The sequence below is a fragment of the Muscardinus avellanarius genome (genome assembly GCF_963383645.1).
Source record: "Muscardinus avellanarius genome assembly, chromosome: 16".
Taxonomy (NCBI): domain Eukaryota; kingdom Metazoa; phylum Chordata; class Mammalia; order Rodentia; family Gliridae; genus Muscardinus; species Muscardinus avellanarius.
The window spans coordinates 74,672,789-74,689,651 of record NC_137802.1 but is presented as its reverse complement, the minus strand read 5'-3'; the positions used below and the strand labels follow the sequence as shown (position 1 = coordinate 74,689,651).

Below are 16,863 nucleotides of genomic sequence, written 5' to 3'. Positions count from 1 at the left end.
TAGCCTCCCACAACACAAAATAAGTGATCTAATGCGAGTTTCTGTATGGGATTAAAGTCTGAGCTGAGAGCAGCAACACCTCACAGGGCAACAAATCTTAATTATAACCTCAGGCTTGCCAAAGAGTTGTGTTCACCTAACCCTCTATCAGAAGTCTCTGCAGGAGACGCCTGGATTCTCTCCTCTTTAAGTTGAGGATGATCTCCATTATATCTTCTCGAATTTTGTTAGACATACCACAGACATACAAAAAAGCTTAAAGGAATAACATCTTTGAGGAATTAAACATCACCCATGCTAGAAACCCCCTGTGCCTGGCATTCATCATTTCATCCATTTCTTTGTACTTTCACCCTATGTGTGTTTCTACTACACAGAAATTCTGACATCTGTGTAGGCAAGTGAATGGCAGCGCACTGTCTGGACTCTCTCTGTAAGGGCTGTTTTGCCCACCATTATGGCTGAGATCTGTGTGTGTAGATGCACATGGCCATAAACCATTCGTTTTCAATACCACGAGGCAATGGGTTAGTCCTCAGTGCTGGGGAAGGAGTGTAGGCCCGTCCGCCTGTCTCTCCTGCCACAGGAGAGGCAGCAACAGGGCCTTTTTTTGTAGCAGAGACCAGGCTGCACTGGACTTGGAACCTACCTGCACCTGGCCTTTGGTGTCTGGCCTCCTGTAAACTACCCAGGTTTTACGCTATAGCAGTGCAGACAAAGGTAGATGCCTGTGGCTCTGGGTGGGAAAAGGTTACGTGGAGGGGGCGGCCTTGAGGTGCTGTAGGGGAGGACAAGTTGTCCTCCAGCCAGATCTGGCTTGGGGTGCTGACCTGACAGGGAAGAGCAGGGCCCCAACTTGAGTTTTGACAGTGGGCCAACCCCAGGCCAGGTCTCCCACAGGGGTTCCTGCTTCAGATAGTGGGGTACCCAGGCAGGAGGGGCAGAGGCTGGTTGGGCCCATGGGTCTGACAGTGCAGGCCAGCCACCCCAGGGTGCCCATGCCTGTTGTGCCAGGACTTTCACCCTCTCCCAGTGGGCCGGCATATATCTGTGTACCCACGCCATGTGGCAGGGACACCGAGGGGCCTGTTCACTTCTGCCTCTCACCCACACAGCCGCCCTTTGCTCCTCACGTTGGGGCTGTCTCTGGGACCATTGCACCCTGCCTTCTCTGAAAGGCCTCAAGAGCGTGCTCTCTTCTAGGCCGTGGAAGGGGTCCACCCACTTATCAGAATGGGGCTGGGCAGCTCTGTCAACACCAGCCCTGTTAGACAGGTCCTCCGATGATGCTGCCGCTCTGCCACGCCTGCGGTGTCCTCACTGATCAAAGGGAGCACTGCTGTGTGCTTCCCCCAGAAATACAGTACTAGCCACCACAGAAGGGTCTACCTAAGGTCCAGGATTGGGTGCTGGTCACCTACATGGCCCCCGGGGGATCCCTTGTGGAAATCATCATGGTGCAGCACATCTAATGAAGAGGTGGGAGATGGGAGGTGGCAGAAAGCGCCATGCCAAGTGTGGACACTGACCTGCCAACCTGTGCAGAGGTACGACCCCCAAGATCCTGGGTGTACCTGGGGACGGTGGGGGGCCCTCTCCCTGGTGCTGGAGTCTAGCAGCAGAGGGCAGGGGGCCATGCATCAGACCATGAGCATGGCAGCAGGTGGGCCCTGGTGTGCTTGTGTCATATTGCACACAGCCACAGCAGCCTCTTCCCCACGCAGGACGACCATCTGGACCCACCGTGTCCGCTTTCTGGAGGAACGGGTCCTGCAGGGCTGGGCCTCCTTCACCATCTGGAACGCGGGCAAGCAGGGGCGCAGACTGTACCGCAGCCTGACCGCTGCCAGCCGGAGCAAGGTGGGTCCAGCTCCGCTGTCCCTCGCCAGCCGGGTCCCCATCGGCCTGCCTGAGCTGATTCCCTGTGCTCCCCAGGTGGCTGCCTTCTGTGACGTGGATGAGAACAAGATCAGGAAAGGTGTCTACTGCTACGAGGATGCTCAGGTGTGTGGGGCGCCTCCAGGGAGAGTGCCCAGCCTGCCCTGGGCTGAGGGACCCACAGGAGCCCTCCTTCCCAGGAGTCCTTGGGGCCACCCAGTCCCTCCAGGAACGTGCCCTGTATTCCCCTCTCTGGGCCCTGGGGGTCAGCCCACCTCCGTCAGTTCTAAGGCAGCTGCAGTCTCCAGGGGGTCCAGCCCTCCATCTTGCCTCAAATGGCTTGAGACCCCCATCTGCCAACGGAGCCCTGGCTGCCTGGAGCAGAAGGACATGGCCAGCAGAGCCACAAGGTGCCACCTCCGTTGCAGGAAAGGCCCAAGCCCCGGGTTCCCATCCTGCACTTCCAAGCTGCCCAGCCGCCCTTCATCATCTGTGTGAAGCTGGTAAGTGATCACCCCCAGGGTCTCTGACTTTCCTTGTCCATAGCCATGCTCTGTCTGCAGATGACTGTGGTCTAGGAGAGGACACCAGCTGTGTGATCAGACATGGGCACAGGTGGCCACAGGCCTTGTTTTAAGTCAACGATGTCCTGGACCACTCTCATAGAGCCAGTCTCGTTTGTGGCCTCAAACACTGCAAACCGACAGTACTTGTACAGTGGTCAAGTGCCAGGCCTATGTCCCTTGCCTGAGGATCTGGGCTGGTGCCGTTGTCCATGACTCAGTACACAAAAGACAGCCATGACAGCCACATGTGTCAGAGCCTGGCAGCGGCCGTCATAACCGCTGGAACCTCCTGCCGGCTCATCTGTTTTAGTCATGGGAGCATGAGCACTGATGCTGTTGTGAGGTCACCCCCAGCAGCTCAACCAGCGTCCCACACTGGCATGGAAAGGACTTCTCTTGCTGTCCCATTGGGTCTGCAAGTGTCCCATGTGCTTGTGACACTGCTCAGATCTGAGATGTGCGCACAGCACACAGCTGTCCCCGGGCTCTCCAGTCCTTTCCTGTGACTCTGTCCCAGGCCACAGAGGCCCTCCCGTGCAGTCAGCCAGCCTCAGCCTCTACGTGTTCTGGGGACACGTTCCCCCCAAGGCTGTGTAGTCTCTGAGGTGAGCGCTCCTGTATCTGCTAGGTGTTTGGATTTCCGCTCTGTATCCTTTGTGAGCACTTGCCTGTGTCTCTCTGTTGGACTCTGCCTCTGGTCCCCTGGAGCTCTGTCCTTGTTGGCCTGTGGCTGCCCTTGCACTCTCGGTGGGACATGTGATTTGCAGGAGTGTCCAGCTTGGCATCGTGGTGCCTGGGAAGGTGCTGTGGCCTGAGCCCGTGTTTCTTCTGAGCCTTGAGTGGGCAGCGGACACTGCAGCATTTTAGGCTACTTGGTCCTCATCGGAGCCAGGCTGGGTCTGGGGGTACCAACCTGATGGGGGGTATCCTCCCACACCCTGGGCTCCTGGGCCACCCAGTTGGGCTGCCTTCAGGAGCTGTTCTCAGGGCTGGAGGCCTGACTGGCATGTGAGGCTCAGAGCTCAGCCACCAGGCCCAGGCCCTCACGCAGGACAGGAAGAAGCGCTGGGGCCTCAGGCCTTGCTCAACTGCAGGGAGGGGAGGGGATCAGACAGCAGGTGGGTTCTGCTGAGGCTCTGGGGTGGAGGGGGTTGGCGGGGTGGGGACAGTGCCTTCTGTAGAGTGTCCCAGGCTAGACCAGGTGCCTGGGTGCCCCAGAGGACCCCACCCCCAGTGACTGAGGGTTTGTGCGCCAGCAGTACCACTCAGCCTTCTCTGGCCCTGGCTCTGTTAGCAAAGTTGAAGTTCCCTGTGGACCACCTGCCAGGTGGACATAGGTGACCCCAACCCCCACGGGTGGCTCTGTGGGGGACACCTGATAAAGCCCAATCTGCTCCCCCACAGGACCTCACGGGGGGCGAGTTTGAGGACAACCTGAGGTCACTGCACCTGCAGGAGGGCCGGGACTTCCTGCACTTCAGCTGAGGGCAGCCCTGGTAGGTCTCAGCAGAGGCACCGCCTGAGCCTTGCACCAGCCACTCTGCTTCAGTCGCGCTGACGGTTACGGTTTCTTCTTTCTGCCTCTCGTGGCACCTAAGCATGCCAACTTCCGGCCGACCCTGACAGAACCGAGGCTTTAGAGTCTCAGTTGGTGAGCACCACTGTCGGAGAATCCCCTCTGCTGGTCCACCGCCCAGGCCTTGCGCTAACCCGTCACGTGGCACCTCCTCTGTTGTCTCGGTGTGTTGTGTGCTTGAGGTACACACGGCTGCTGTCCAGCCTGGTAGCCGTGTCCTCACCTAGAGAAAGTGTGCTTACGCCTTGGCACCTGCTCCCAGAGTTTCCTGTCTGCAGCCCATCCTGCTTCTCCTGGCCACTCCATCCCTGAGCCTTTCCTCTGACATTCCTCCTCTATGGTGGTGCAGAAGGGCACGCTTCCTGTGGTGTTCTCGGCTGCTGGCCAGCACAACTGCCCACGGACAGCTGAGTTCTCTGCACTCTGCCCACAACACAGGGCTCAAGATGCCTTCCTGAGCCTCTGGCCATGCTGAGGAAGGCCACCATGCTCCTCTGTGCCTCTGACACTGTACTGGGATCACTTTCCTTCTACCTCACGCTCACCTGCATTCTCAGCTGGGGACAGGAGCTCCAGGAAACATCTGGCTGCGTCTGAAGACACCTCGCATCACAGCTGGCACCCAGAATGTCGCTAAACACACTGCCATGTGGAGCAGCCCTGAGGCAGCAGGGGCAGCCTGTGCTGGGAGGCCCGCTTGCCTGGCGGCTCCGTTCATTCTCCAGTGAGTCACTGTGTACCGTCCCGTCCCGGTGACATTGTGTTCTTGTGGCTTTACAAGGACTCTGCTCTGTCTGGCCCCTGCGTCAAAGCCCGTGGCCAGTGCAGACACCTCTCCCTCTCCCCTTGCAGTCCTGCCCGGCATGGGTGCTCAGCCAGTCGCATTGGACCCACCCATGAGCTTCAACCTGACTCTCATGCAGGCCCTTCCTAATCTCCTGACAGCCCCCAGCCTTCCCTTTTACAGATGTGCTCTTTGAGCCTGGAATCAGCAGCAAGTCCATCCTCTGGTCGGGTTGTGTGGAATGCTTCCCACGATGCCTTGATCTTTTGTATATGAACGTTCTCTAGCTATCAGCCTGTTCTCCAGAGCAGTTTATATCTGCCCACCCGGGAGCTGGTGAGAGCAGTTGAGCCAGATCCTCTACCCTAGGTGCCTGGCCCCTTGAGGGAGGCTGAGGCCAGCTTCTGTGGCGCCCTAGGGCCATGTCTGCTAAGGGTGTGGCAGGTAAGGACCCTGGCTTCATGTGGGGCTTCCTGCCCCCCTTGCTGCTCTCAAAACACACTTCACAATTACCCTAGGGCTCAGCAGGAATCCTCAGCGCCACAGGCCCTGCCGCAAGCACACTCCTGTGACTCTCACCCTGCAACTGCACCAGCACACCCCCCACCACCTGCCCAACCTTCCCTCACAGTGCTACCTGCGGCTGCCACCATCCTGGCTGTCATGAAACTGAGAAGTGGTTGTCACTGAACTCAGGAGGCTCCAGAAACTGCTGCCCCACAGAGGAGGGTGTCCTGGGCCACCAGTGCCTGGCGAGAATGAGGCCTGCATCCCCAGAGACCAGCAGGACCCAGCATGGCCAAGGTGGAAGCCAGGGGGCCACCACCTTCCGCAGCAAACACGCCGCCCACTGGAATGGAATCTGTGTCTTAAATCCTACTGAGACCTGCTCATTCTGTTCCCCTTGAAAGCCAGGCGTCCCACCCTGGTAGACAAGACACAGAACCTGCCTGAGGATGTGGCTGAGCCTGGTTGCATGGGGCCTCTAGTGACCTCGACTGGCCTTTGTCTACATCAGAGAACTCCCCACACTGCAGGAGTGGGCCGTGTGTTCGGCTGCCATGAAATACAAGCCAAATCCTTGCCCATCCCAAGCATCCTCCTCTGAGGCTGGAGGTCACTGGCCACCAGGCAGGAGTGAGGATGGTAAGGCCTCTCCCCAGCAGCAGCAGGACACACCCATGGCCAGGGGCTGTGCGCCCAGCACTCTGAACCACACCCGCCACAGGGCCTGACACTCAGCTTACCACCCACATGAGTCTTGGCTTGGAATGCTGTGGAGGCCTCTGGCAGGAGGAGGGGGCCGTGACCCACGCTGGCCTCCAGCCTTTGCATGGGCCCATCCCAGAGACATACAGGAGGAGCTGCATGGTACATGATTTTATGGGAAGTGCTGTGTCACATGAGGGCAGAAGCATGGCCCAGGTGGCCAAAGCATAGCCGCATGCGAGGAGAAGCACCAGCTGGTGCAGGCCTGTGCGTCCCAGAGACCTGAGGGACATGGCACACGCTGGCTCCGGGGCCCATCTGCCATCAGTCGCGGCTCCTCCCGCAGGAGCAGGACGTTCCTACTGGGCAGGTTCCAGGCTTGGTTCTCGGGAACAGCTTCAGCAGGCACCAGGCTGCAGGAGAGATGCACACGAGGAGGTCAGGCTGGCCGGCTGCCTCCCCTTCGCCCTGGTCTCCGTGAGGTCTGACACCAGCATCAGGCTCCTGTGGCTAACACGGGTAGGACATTCCCAGACCCCCCGGCTACCCACAGTGACAGTGCCTGGGGCAGGTGGGGTAGCACTGAACTGCTCTCTAGCTGTGTGCACGGTGAGAGTATTCCTAAAGAGAATGTGACGATGCTGAGTCTGGCCTCTGCAGGTGTCGGGAGAGGCCAGGCCACAACACACAGACTGTGGTCACCACCCCAGGAACCACTTGCAGCAGTGTGTCAGAGAGGAGGAGGACAGCTGAGCACAGGAGACCCGGTGTGGCGCCCGAGAGGCAAGGAAGGAAAGGGAGAGATGGGTCAGTGACAGTGCCCAAAGGGAATATACAGGAAGCCGAGACAGAGTGGCAAGAAAGAAGGGGCAGCACGCCCATCAGCCCAGGACCAGGAGGCTGGCAGAGGATCGCCAGCCTTGGTGACGCCTGAAACGTGCAACCCAGCAGGGCTCAGTTACAAGACATCAAAAAAGGGCTGGGGTGTGGCTTGGAGTCAGAACACCCCTGGGTTCCATCCCCAGTACAAAAAGTAGAAGGGGTAGGGAGCCAGAGAGGACCTGGCAGGCCCAAGCCGGGTGAACACCTGCTATATAAATGTCCAGACTCCTTCAGGGCCCAGGCAGACCAATTCCAAGGCCGGCCCAGAGTCCAGGGTGATGCAGCCACACCACGCCTGACCCCTCTCAACCATCAAGAAAGAATGCCATTCCCAGGGTCACTGTGGGCAGAGAGCTGGGGAATGTACACCCACAAAATGACAGAAAGGAAATGGAGACAGAGAGGAGGCATTGAAGAGGACGGTCGAAACCCAGACGGTGGGCATAGATCCAAGTCAGCAACTGGGCTCTAGGTAAAGTGGGATCTGCCCAGGCGTGCAGACGGTGGGCATAGATCCAAGTCAGCAACTGGGCTCTAGGTAAAGTGGGATCTGCCCAGGCGTGGGGGTCACTCCCGGCTCCTTTTTATTTTGAGCCACGGTCTTGTTAAGCTGTCCTCCAACCTGCTACCCTCCCATTTGAACCTCCATGTAGCTGGGGTACAGATGTGCACCCCACATGCGGCGTGGTTCTGAGTCTTAAGACCAGGAGCCAAGAAGAGTGAAGACAGTCTCAGAGAGAGTGCGTGACACTGGAGAAGCGGCACACGTCACGACCTGTGGAGACGCCACCTCCATCGGGTGCAGCAGGTGACCACGGGCCAGCTGCCCCTCGTTCACAGCAGCCAATCCCAGGTGGGCTGGGAATGTCAGTGTGAGACAGGAGACTACCTTCCTACATAGCCTCAGACTAGCAAAAATATAGCCAATTATTTCATCAGTTAAAACTGACAGAAAGGAGAAAAGCAGGAAGTTGGAATTTGTTGATTCTAAGACCCTGGGAGTAGATGTCTGCAGTGTGCAGAATACCCGAGAACCTGCAAATACAGGCAGATGGTCTACCCAGAAAGCAGAAGCGCTCTATACAGGCACCAACGAGAGAACAGGGCCTGTGTGTGCCCCAGGCATCCCGAGAACTCCCAGGACCACAGTGGGGAAAAGAGCCTGGCCAGTGAGGTGACGCCGAGGAGCCTCAGCCTCCCTCTTTCCACACAGAAGCTTACATCTGCGAGGCGGTGGCAGTCAGCACCAGTCCTCCGAGCACCTGAGAGGCCCACAGCACTGGCCTGTGCCTGCTTCAGACACTGAAAAGGAACAGAGCTCGCCCGCAGGAGGGAAGGAAGGGCAGCCCATGATGGCATGTCTGGGGGGCCAGGCAGCCACCAGAGAAGGCAGCTGTGCTGGGAGGGGACAGGCAGTGTTCTCTGCTCCAGGCTCAGGAGCAGCATGTCTGGGGTGCTGGGAGGGGATGAGGTTTACCTTGGGTACTAGCTGGGGTCTGGGCACACTGAGGAGGTCACACAGACGATTCCGCTGTCCCCTCACGACTGGGAGCGCTGCGTCCCTGCAGAGGAGAGGAAGCTGTGCATTTGCACCACCCTCGAGAGCTCAGGAAACCTGTCTGCTGTTTGGACCTCCCACTACCTTAGATTAGTGAGAATTAGGAAGAGACCCTCCCCAAGAGGCCCAGGGTAAGCCTGGCTCCAGCACAAGGGCAGAAGAGACATCTCCCATGAACAAGCTCTGCCCGGATCGAGGCTGGCCTCCTTCAGCCAACCACAGAAAAGGGGACCTCCGTACAAGGACACCCCAGGAAGACGCCAACAAGATGGGTGGGGATGGGAGATACAGGTTCTGTTGTGAGGGCATTTTGAGGTTTTTTAAATTCAGTTGTCTAGTGTTTTAATTAAAAATAAAAATTAAATTCAGCAACACTGTGGAGAAATATTGGGCATGTTGTCAGGCATGATGGAGCACACCTGCAATCGCAGCTACTCAGGAGGCTGAAGCAGGAGGATCGTAGGTTCAAGGCCAACCTCAGCAGCTTAGTGAGATGTTTCAAAATAAAAAGGACTGGAGGGGGGGCATAGCTCAATGGTCGAACATCTCCTGGGTTCAATCCTGAGAACCACAAAAACATACACAAATATATGACATGTTTTTCTTCTGGAATTAAAAAAAGTTAGGTTTAGAGCTGGGCATGGTGACACTTGCCTATAATCCTAGTACTTGGGAGGCTGAGAAAGAAGGATCATAAGTTTGTGGCCAGCCTCTGCAACTTAGCCAGGCCCTCTGCAACTTAGTGAGACCGTTTCAAATTAAACTAACAAGGCTGGAGGTAGAGCTCGGAGGTAGAATGCCCCTGGGTTCAATTCCCAGTATCACAAAAAATAAAATAGGTTTCAGTTCTCTGAAGTTCCTGGGTGGAAGAACGGCCCCTCTCCCACTTGATACACGAGGGGGAGGTGGTCCAGATGCCTGTGCTGCTGGCCACTTGGCTCTTCACTGTCCTCTCTCAAACTGAACATTTTAGATTTTGACCCAGAATGTGCCCCTCTGTCTTTAAAAAGTTGAAACCATGAAGAGAAAATGTGTTCCCAGTGCAGCGGAGCTCAGATGTCATAAGGTGCTGAACTGGGTCCTTGCCAAAGAGCAAAGGTGTCACTCCCCCGAGACCTGAGGGCCTCAAGGAAGCCCTAAAGCCTTGAGCAACCCTGCCCTCGGTCCCGAAGCTCGCCTCAGGCAGGGAGGTGCTGTCTTGGCCTGAGACTCTGGGGAGTCCATCTATCTGTATCTTTTTCTGGTACTGGAGATTGAATCAAGGAGCATGCTACCTCTGTTAACTCCGAGCTATACCCCTAGACCTTTTTACTATTATTTTTCTGAAACAAGGTCTCACTAAATTACTGAGTGTCTAAGTATCTGGGTCTGGCCTTGAACTTGCAATCCTCATCTAAGCCTAAGTACTAAAATTACAATTGTGAGCCACCGCACCTGGCTGAGAGGCCACCACGCGAGGGACACGCGTGAACACACCACATACTCTTTCCTGCTTCAGCATGGCCACCGTGATGCCACTGGCCCGGGGTGAGCCCTCTCTGCCGGTGTCTCCAGAGTGGAGGTAGACACGTGCAGTCTCCACTGCACGTGTGCACATGTGTGTGTTCCGTGGCTGGATCGGGACCTGTGATGCCTGGCCTGTGCCTCAGGCTGCACACACCTGCTACCTCTGCACACACTTGGCTGAGGAGGGCGTGGGCACAAAGGGCCTCCATTCTGCTCTGCGCCTTCTGCCACGAGTCCTGAACTTGTGCCACCAAAGCTAAAGGAAGGAGTCGGGGGCCCCTGCTGTGGCCGCTGGGGGCCTGCCTTCCCGCCTGCTGGGAAAGCCGCATGGCTGGAACATGGGTCCTGTGTTTCCTTCTTCCTTTCTTTTCATGTGTGTGCATGTGGCATTCTACCTCCAAGACCCTGTTTTGAAGCTGGGACTCGCTAGGTTGATGAGAATCTCACTACTTGCTGAGGCTGTTCCAGAACCTGCGATCCTCCTGTCTCAGCCACCTAAATACTGGCATGACAGAGGTGCACCTGTCCGGCTTGCCGCCTGCACTTCTGACTGCCTAGCCTGGGAGGGAGCAGCTCTCACTCCCTGGCATCACGAGTCTAGGCGCACAGTGGAAAGAAAAGCTGTGCCAGCCCCCAGAAGTGCCCAGATGCCACGTGGCCAGTGGTGGACACAATCCTGGCCTCCAACAAGCAAGGCATGAGCAACCCTCACGTGGGGGGAATGTTCATGATCACGTTCCCAGCCCTGGAGCCGGGAGGCGCCCACCCCCAGCCTGCAGCCAGCATGAAGCAGAGTGGGCTGACTCACCAGGCTGTGTTGCTCAGCACATCCATGACCTCGTCCAGGACGTCCGCGCCCACCACGTCGGCGTAGGTGAGCACCATCTCATACACCTGGCTGGCCGTGGTCTTCCGGATCTGGGCCAGGGACAGAGCACATTAGAGGGAAGAAACTTCCACAGCCCAGGCAGCCCAAGGGTCCTGCAAAAGGGGGGAGCTAACCCTGGACCTGGCTACCACTGGATTCATGGCCAGGAGGGGAGGACACACGCCAGCCCCAGCAGCCCTTCCAGAAAGGCCACGGGAGGGACAGGCGTCACACAGCACTGGCGGAGGCAGCCTCACCCGCCTCGTCCTCCAGCAGCCCTGGCGGTGGGGTGCCTCATGGGGGGTCTCAATCCCCGCCCCCAGGAATCCGCATTTCTTCTTTAAATTCCATGGGGTGCTCTTTTAATTCCCCAGGGCTGCTTGCTCTACCACAGAGGTGCATCATCAGCCCTTTTATTTTGGAACAGGATCTTGCTAAGTTGCGTAGGCTAGCCTCCAGCTTGCAATCCTCCTGCTCCAGCCTTCCAAGTTGTTGGGATTACAGAGCACCAGGAAGCCTGGCACTGGCTCCAAGGTAGCGGGGTCCAGACACCCCACTTGTGAAAGCCATGTACCATCCAAACACCACCTGCGCCATTTAAAGAGTTCTTCAGCCAGGAAGAATGGGATCCTAGGAATTCTAACGCTGGGGCAGGGCACTGTCCCAGGTGCCCCTTCAGCCTGGGACCTGCTGCGAATCCCGAACCACAGCCAGAGGGGCCGACTCTCAGCGGTGCCACGCACACCCTCCCTGCCCAGGGTCAGAGCCTGCTGCAAAGCCCTTGCTCATGTCCACAGGAGAGCTGCCAGGACCCAGTGGCATCGACCCCTGGGACGTGTCTTGCGGGCACCTTGTCCCGCTGCCTCCATTACTAAGTCCAATGTGGTCTCATACCAACCTAGCACTTGTCTTTACAAGCCTCCTGTTAAGAAGGACCTGAGTCCCCTGGCAGAGGTCTTGGGAGGGAAAGACACTCACCACAGGGAACTGGTGGCAGAGGAGGAGGAACAACTGCAAAAGGACTTTCTTTCTCACGCTGCCGCAGAACTGCACCATCCCACAGAGCCTGCGGAGAGAGACCCAACGGTCCTGCGAGGCCTACCTTGTCAGAAGGCTGGGCGTAGGCAGGAGAGTGAGCACCGTAGGGTCCAACCCTGGCACCACCAGCACGCATGTGCAGGCCCCCCTAGAAAGAGGTCTGGGGACTGAGGGTGCCCTGCCACAACGACCCACCTCCCAGGTCTCCGAGGGTGGCTAAGTTCGGCTGCTGCCCATTTGACACCCATGGGGGCTCTGCAGATCAGGTCCCCAGACCCCCAGGGTGTGTTGGGTGGTGGGGTCTGCCTTACCTAAAAGCAGCACCTGGATGCACACTTCCCTTCTTGGGGACATCATGAGCCTCACCACTCCCACACAGGTGGGCAGGCCTGGCTCCCGCTTCACTGGGCCCCCTGATACCGCCGCTGACCGGCAGCCTGGCAGCCTGGTCATTATGATTGGTTTTTGTTTTGTTTTCTTCCTTTGGGTACAGTGATGGAACCCAGGGGCATTTTATTTCTAAGCTACTTCCCCAGCCGCCCTTTTTTTGGTGTGGTACTAGGGATTGAACCGAAGAGCATTCTGCCTCTAAGCCATACTCCCAGTCCTATTTTTTTTTTTTTAAGATAAAAAGATAGAAATACAGAAAATAGAAATACAGCCCCATGCTAGAGTGGCATGGAGGGGTGACTTGAATGAATATACCCTTTGTTATTTATTTTTAAACAGGGTCTAAGTTGCAGAGGGCCTCGTGTTGCCGAGGCTGGCCACGAACTACAATCCTCCTGTCTCAGCCTCCCAGATACTGGGGATTACAAACGTGTACCACCATGCTCAGCTTATTGTGATAGTTTTAAATTGACTTTAAGCACATGGTTTTAGATGGATGGTCTTTTTTTTTTTTTTTTGGTGGTACTGGGGTTCCTGGAAGCCCTTCTACCTCTGGGCTACACTCCCAGACCTATTTGTACACTTTTTCTTTTTGGTGGTACTGGGGTTCCTGGAAGCCCTTCTACTTCCGGGCTACACTCCCAGACCTACTTTTACATTTTTATTTGGAAACAGGGTCTCCTAAACCAGCGCGCGCGGCTGGCTTCGAACCTGTGCAATCCTCCTGTCTCTGCCTCCCAAGTGCGGGGATTACAAGCGTGCGCCACCACGCCCGGCTAGATGGATGGTCTTATGATTAAAACTAACTCTGTCTCTCACATGGAACCACCAACCCCCTCCCGTTGCTGTCTTGGGCCAAGAGTACTTAAAACTCACACTGCAATGCTTGACTGCAGTTTCTGGACGTCTTTTGACTTCTTTATTTCTTCCTTACAAAGTGAAAGCAACTTCACACAGAAGGGGTGGCTGGAAGAAAAACATGTTATTCTGGCGCAGATATTTCAGGAGAGTGTCCAGCAACACGTGGTGCACACCCTGGGAGCTGCTGCCACCAAGTGGCCAGAGGTCAGCTCACAGCAGACATGGAGAGTGCCAGCCAAGCCGTGGCTGACCCTGCAGAGGGGACAGCCAGGTCCTGACCAGGTCCTCATGCTGGGCTGCTGATCTCAGGGCCTGTTGTGACCACAGCTCCCAGACCAACCACAGTCCCGGGAAAACAGTTCTGCCCAAGACACAGCAGCACAGGCTCTAGCCTCGCCAACACCCAAAGGTCCCAACACCTCCTCTCTGGGCTCCTCTGGCGCCTCTGCACTCACTAAGATGCTTGCTAGGAGCTGGGTGACCGTCATGCTGCTGAGGGCCTGGCACAGCCCTTGATGACCCACCTCTGGGACACACACCCTAATCCCATTGCTCCTCAGGCTTGGCTGTTTCCTTGGGGCCTGACCCCTCCAGCCACAGATGCCACAGCCTGTCAGAACCTTGGTCGTCTCTGTCCACGTTCGTGGCCGTGGTAACCCTGGGAATCCCCACACTACCGGTGCTCTGGGGACTTCTAGCTGAGCTCAGCCTCCTGGGTTCATCTCTGGGAGCCAGGTAAGCCTCTCACCACCATCTCTGAACGGGAGGCCCCAGGCTGCCCCTGCAGCACTCCAGTGTCGGTCCTGGGAAGGGCAGCCAAGGGCAGGAAGCCTGCAGCCACCCAGCCCGACATAAAGCACATGTGCAGGTTCACGGCTTTGAGCACTGTGGCAAGGTGCTCCCAGGGGAGGGGGCAGTCATACACCTGCAGTCTCCGCGGGGCCGAAGCCAAGCCCCAGCCATCTAGACTCAGGGGAACCCTCCACGCCTAGAGAGACGCTGGCTGAATCCTGGCTGCTGAAGAGCGTGTATCTTGCCTAGACCTTGGCTCACCCCCCATGTGTGGCTCTCCAGACAGCACGGTGAACACATCTGACACAGAGCTCCAAGCCCCGCAGATGCGCCCCACCAACAGGAGAACTGGCGAGCGGGCGAGAGCCCCTATAAGATGGGCAGAGCTGGAAAGCAGAAGTGTGTGCAGCAGATGTGGAAACAAGCCCCAAGAAATTACACCTGAAAAACCAAGCCCACAAATAAACCTGGCCACAGCTTAGAAACACCTCTGGAAACGGTCAGCAGCCAGCACAGGTCAGAAGTACAAGATGCAGAGAGGAGAGCAGAGTGTGAAACACAGACAAGGAAGCTGGCGGCAAGACAGGCCAGGAACGATGGAGAGCCCAGCAGAGGGAAGCCCCAGCTGCTCGGGGCAGCCGTCAGGCCTACAGAGGCCAGAGGAAGTCGGCAGGAGGGGAAAGAGGTGTTTTAAATGCTGAGCTTCAGAGGTCACCAGCCAGGTGTGGTGGCACACACCTGTAATCCCAGTACTGGGGAGGCTGATGATGGGATGATCGCAGACTCAACAAGACCCTGCTTCAAAAATGCCAAATAAAAAGGGCTGGGGATATAGCTCAGAGGTAGAATGCCTCTGGATTCAATCCCCAATACCATAAAAAAAAAAAAAAAAAAAAGCTGCCTAGAATTCTATGTCCTCTGAAAATAACTTTCAGATGAAACCAGCAACCATCACCACTAGCTGACCTCTCTGAAAGATGATGGGCGGTAAGGTCCCAAGACACAGTAAGTAGAAAGATGCAAAGAAAGTGAAAAGCGGAGGTAATCCAAAATCACCCAAAACACTGACTGCACAAAGCAGTAAGTGGAAACAGCCTCATGTAACTGAGAGGGAAGTAAGTCACGCTCATGTTCTCATATCCCATTATTATCCCCAAAGGATACCGGTTAGGGTTTGAGTTAGAACGCCCGTGGAAAAGCTCATTAGTTGGCAAATGTAAAAACATTCTGAGGTGATATAACTGAATTATGAGGGTTCTAATCTCATCCCTGGATAAATCCATCAGTGGCTTAATCATCTGAGTGGACTTATTGGGCGATAATGTGGGCAGGTAGCGTGTGGTGGCCTTGGGGGCTGTATCTGTTCCCTGGTCTTTCCCCTGGCGCGCTCTGCTTTAGAAAGCTGCCCTGTGCCAAGCCCTGCTACCACGACTCTTCTGTCTTGGAGCCAGCCACGGACTGAACCTCTGATCTGTGAGCCAGGCACGCCTTTCCTTCTCCAGGTCGTGCTTGTTGGGTGTTTTGATCACAGCGATGTAAAGGCAGACTAATACGCAGCACACTGAGAGCTGGAGTCAAGGTGAGAGGTTTGATTTCTGAGGGAACCACTACGAATGTAGAAAAAAGCAAAAGCTCCCCAAAATATATGAGGGAAATAGAATGAGAAAATTCTAAGGGCACAGAACAAATACTTTAAGTCTCAGATTTAAAGCAAAGAGTAAATGAAATAGATGAAAGGAACAATTAGAAGATACAGAATATCAAATTTAATTTTTACAAAACTACACACTATTAGTAATAGACATTTAAAAACTGCATATATAAGCTGGGTGCAGTGGCGCACACTTGTCATCCCAGCATTTGGGAGGCTGAGACCGGAGGATCGCAGTTCGCGGACAGCCTCAGCTACTCAGTGAGGCCCTCTGCAACTCAGTGAGACCCGGTTTCAAAATAAAGAATTAAAAAAAATAGGGCAGGGGGTGTAGCTTGGAGGTCGAATGCCCCTGGGTTCCATCCCAGACACGCAAAAAAAAAAAAACAAAAAAAACCCTGCATATATGACATAAAAGAAAATAAAAAACAGCTGCTCCAGACTAAATAAGAGTGCAAATACCTCCAGAAACGAAAGGTCGCTAGTAGTGATGACATCAGCCCAAAGTCTGTATGGACCTAAAACACAGCTTCATGAGCAATAAAGCAAAGGCTGATAGAACCACAAAGAAAAACAGAGAGAGCTGTATCACAGCAGGAGATACTTTCCCCACTGTCTTAGTTTGAAAGTTTTAAGCAAGGAACACATATTGAGTTCTTGCTGAGAATAGCTAGCAGGCCGATCAGGCACCACATGAAAGGGCGCACACCAGCGCGCTGGGGAGCCAGTGAGAGCTGCTCCCTCAGCAGACGGAGGGCGGGATGCACCGACGGTTAGAAGGGAACCCCTCCACATCCTTAGCTTGCAAAGCATCCAAAGCATGCAGCAGAGACAGAGCCTGGGCCTCCCGCCTCTAACAGTGAGCCTCAATGCAACCCTGGAGCAGACGGCAGGTCCCATGGAAGCGAGCAGGGTGAGCCAGCTACAGCCTCAGCAACCCGGCCTGAGCACAGCTTTGAGAAGCTCTCACCGTAAAGCACCTGAGGCGAGAGGGCCTCTCGGGCCTCAAGGATGTACCCGAGTCCTGGTCGCCACAACCCACCCCAGCCAGGACAGCAGGCTCGAAGAGGAAGTTGCCGCAAGCCAAGACTGGAGCAGGAAGGTGACGTGAGACCACACTGCACGGGTCCCCAGCAGCTTGAGAGCAATCTCCAAAGACTGGGAACGTGGCTATCCCGGAAGGAAGCTCAGGAGTCTTCCCAGAAAACATAATTATCCAGCCCAACAAGATGAATCACAGACCTGGGACCTAACAACAGCCATGAGGAATTCATAGCAAAAGACCACGCCCATGGAGCGTGGCT

General features: G+C 55.9%; 2 protein-coding genes across 2 annotated transcripts in view; one reads left to right on the top strand and one right to left on the bottom strand.

Moving 5' to 3' along the window:
* Positions 1-3,929, top strand: part of B3GNTL1 (UDP-GlcNAc:betaGal beta-1,3-N-acetylglucosaminyltransferase like 1) — a gene marked incomplete at both ends in the record, with an annotated part of 55,768 nt that extends 51,839 nt beyond the window's left edge. The window contains 4 exons of the mRNA XM_080713657.1: positions 1,725-1,860; positions 1,936-2,004; positions 2,307-2,381; positions 3,849-3,929. Of these exons, the coding sequence (XP_080569783.1) occupies positions 1,725-1,860; positions 1,936-2,004; positions 2,307-2,381; positions 3,849-3,929 (361 nt within the window). The remainder of the gene's footprint in view (positions 1-1,724; positions 1,861-1,935; positions 2,005-2,306; positions 2,382-3,848) is intronic.
* A 228-nt stretch (positions 3,930-4,157) lies between these two features.
* The window catches only part of TBCD (tubulin folding cofactor D), a gene marked incomplete at both ends in the record, with an annotated part of 136,773 nt that continues 124,067 nt past the window's right edge, over positions 4,158-16,863 (bottom strand). Inside the window, 8 exons of the mRNA XM_080714184.1 lie at positions 4,158-4,243; positions 6,314-6,426; positions 7,923-7,930; positions 8,117-8,197; positions 8,373-8,457; positions 10,768-10,877; positions 11,806-11,893; positions 13,132-13,221. Coding sequence (XP_080570310.1) covers positions 4,158-4,243; positions 6,314-6,426; positions 7,923-7,930; positions 8,117-8,197; positions 8,373-8,457; positions 10,768-10,877; positions 11,806-11,893; positions 13,132-13,221 — 661 coding nt within the window. The remainder of the gene's footprint in view (positions 4,244-6,313; positions 6,427-7,922; positions 7,931-8,116; positions 8,198-8,372; positions 8,458-10,767; positions 10,878-11,805; positions 11,894-13,131; positions 13,222-16,863) is intronic.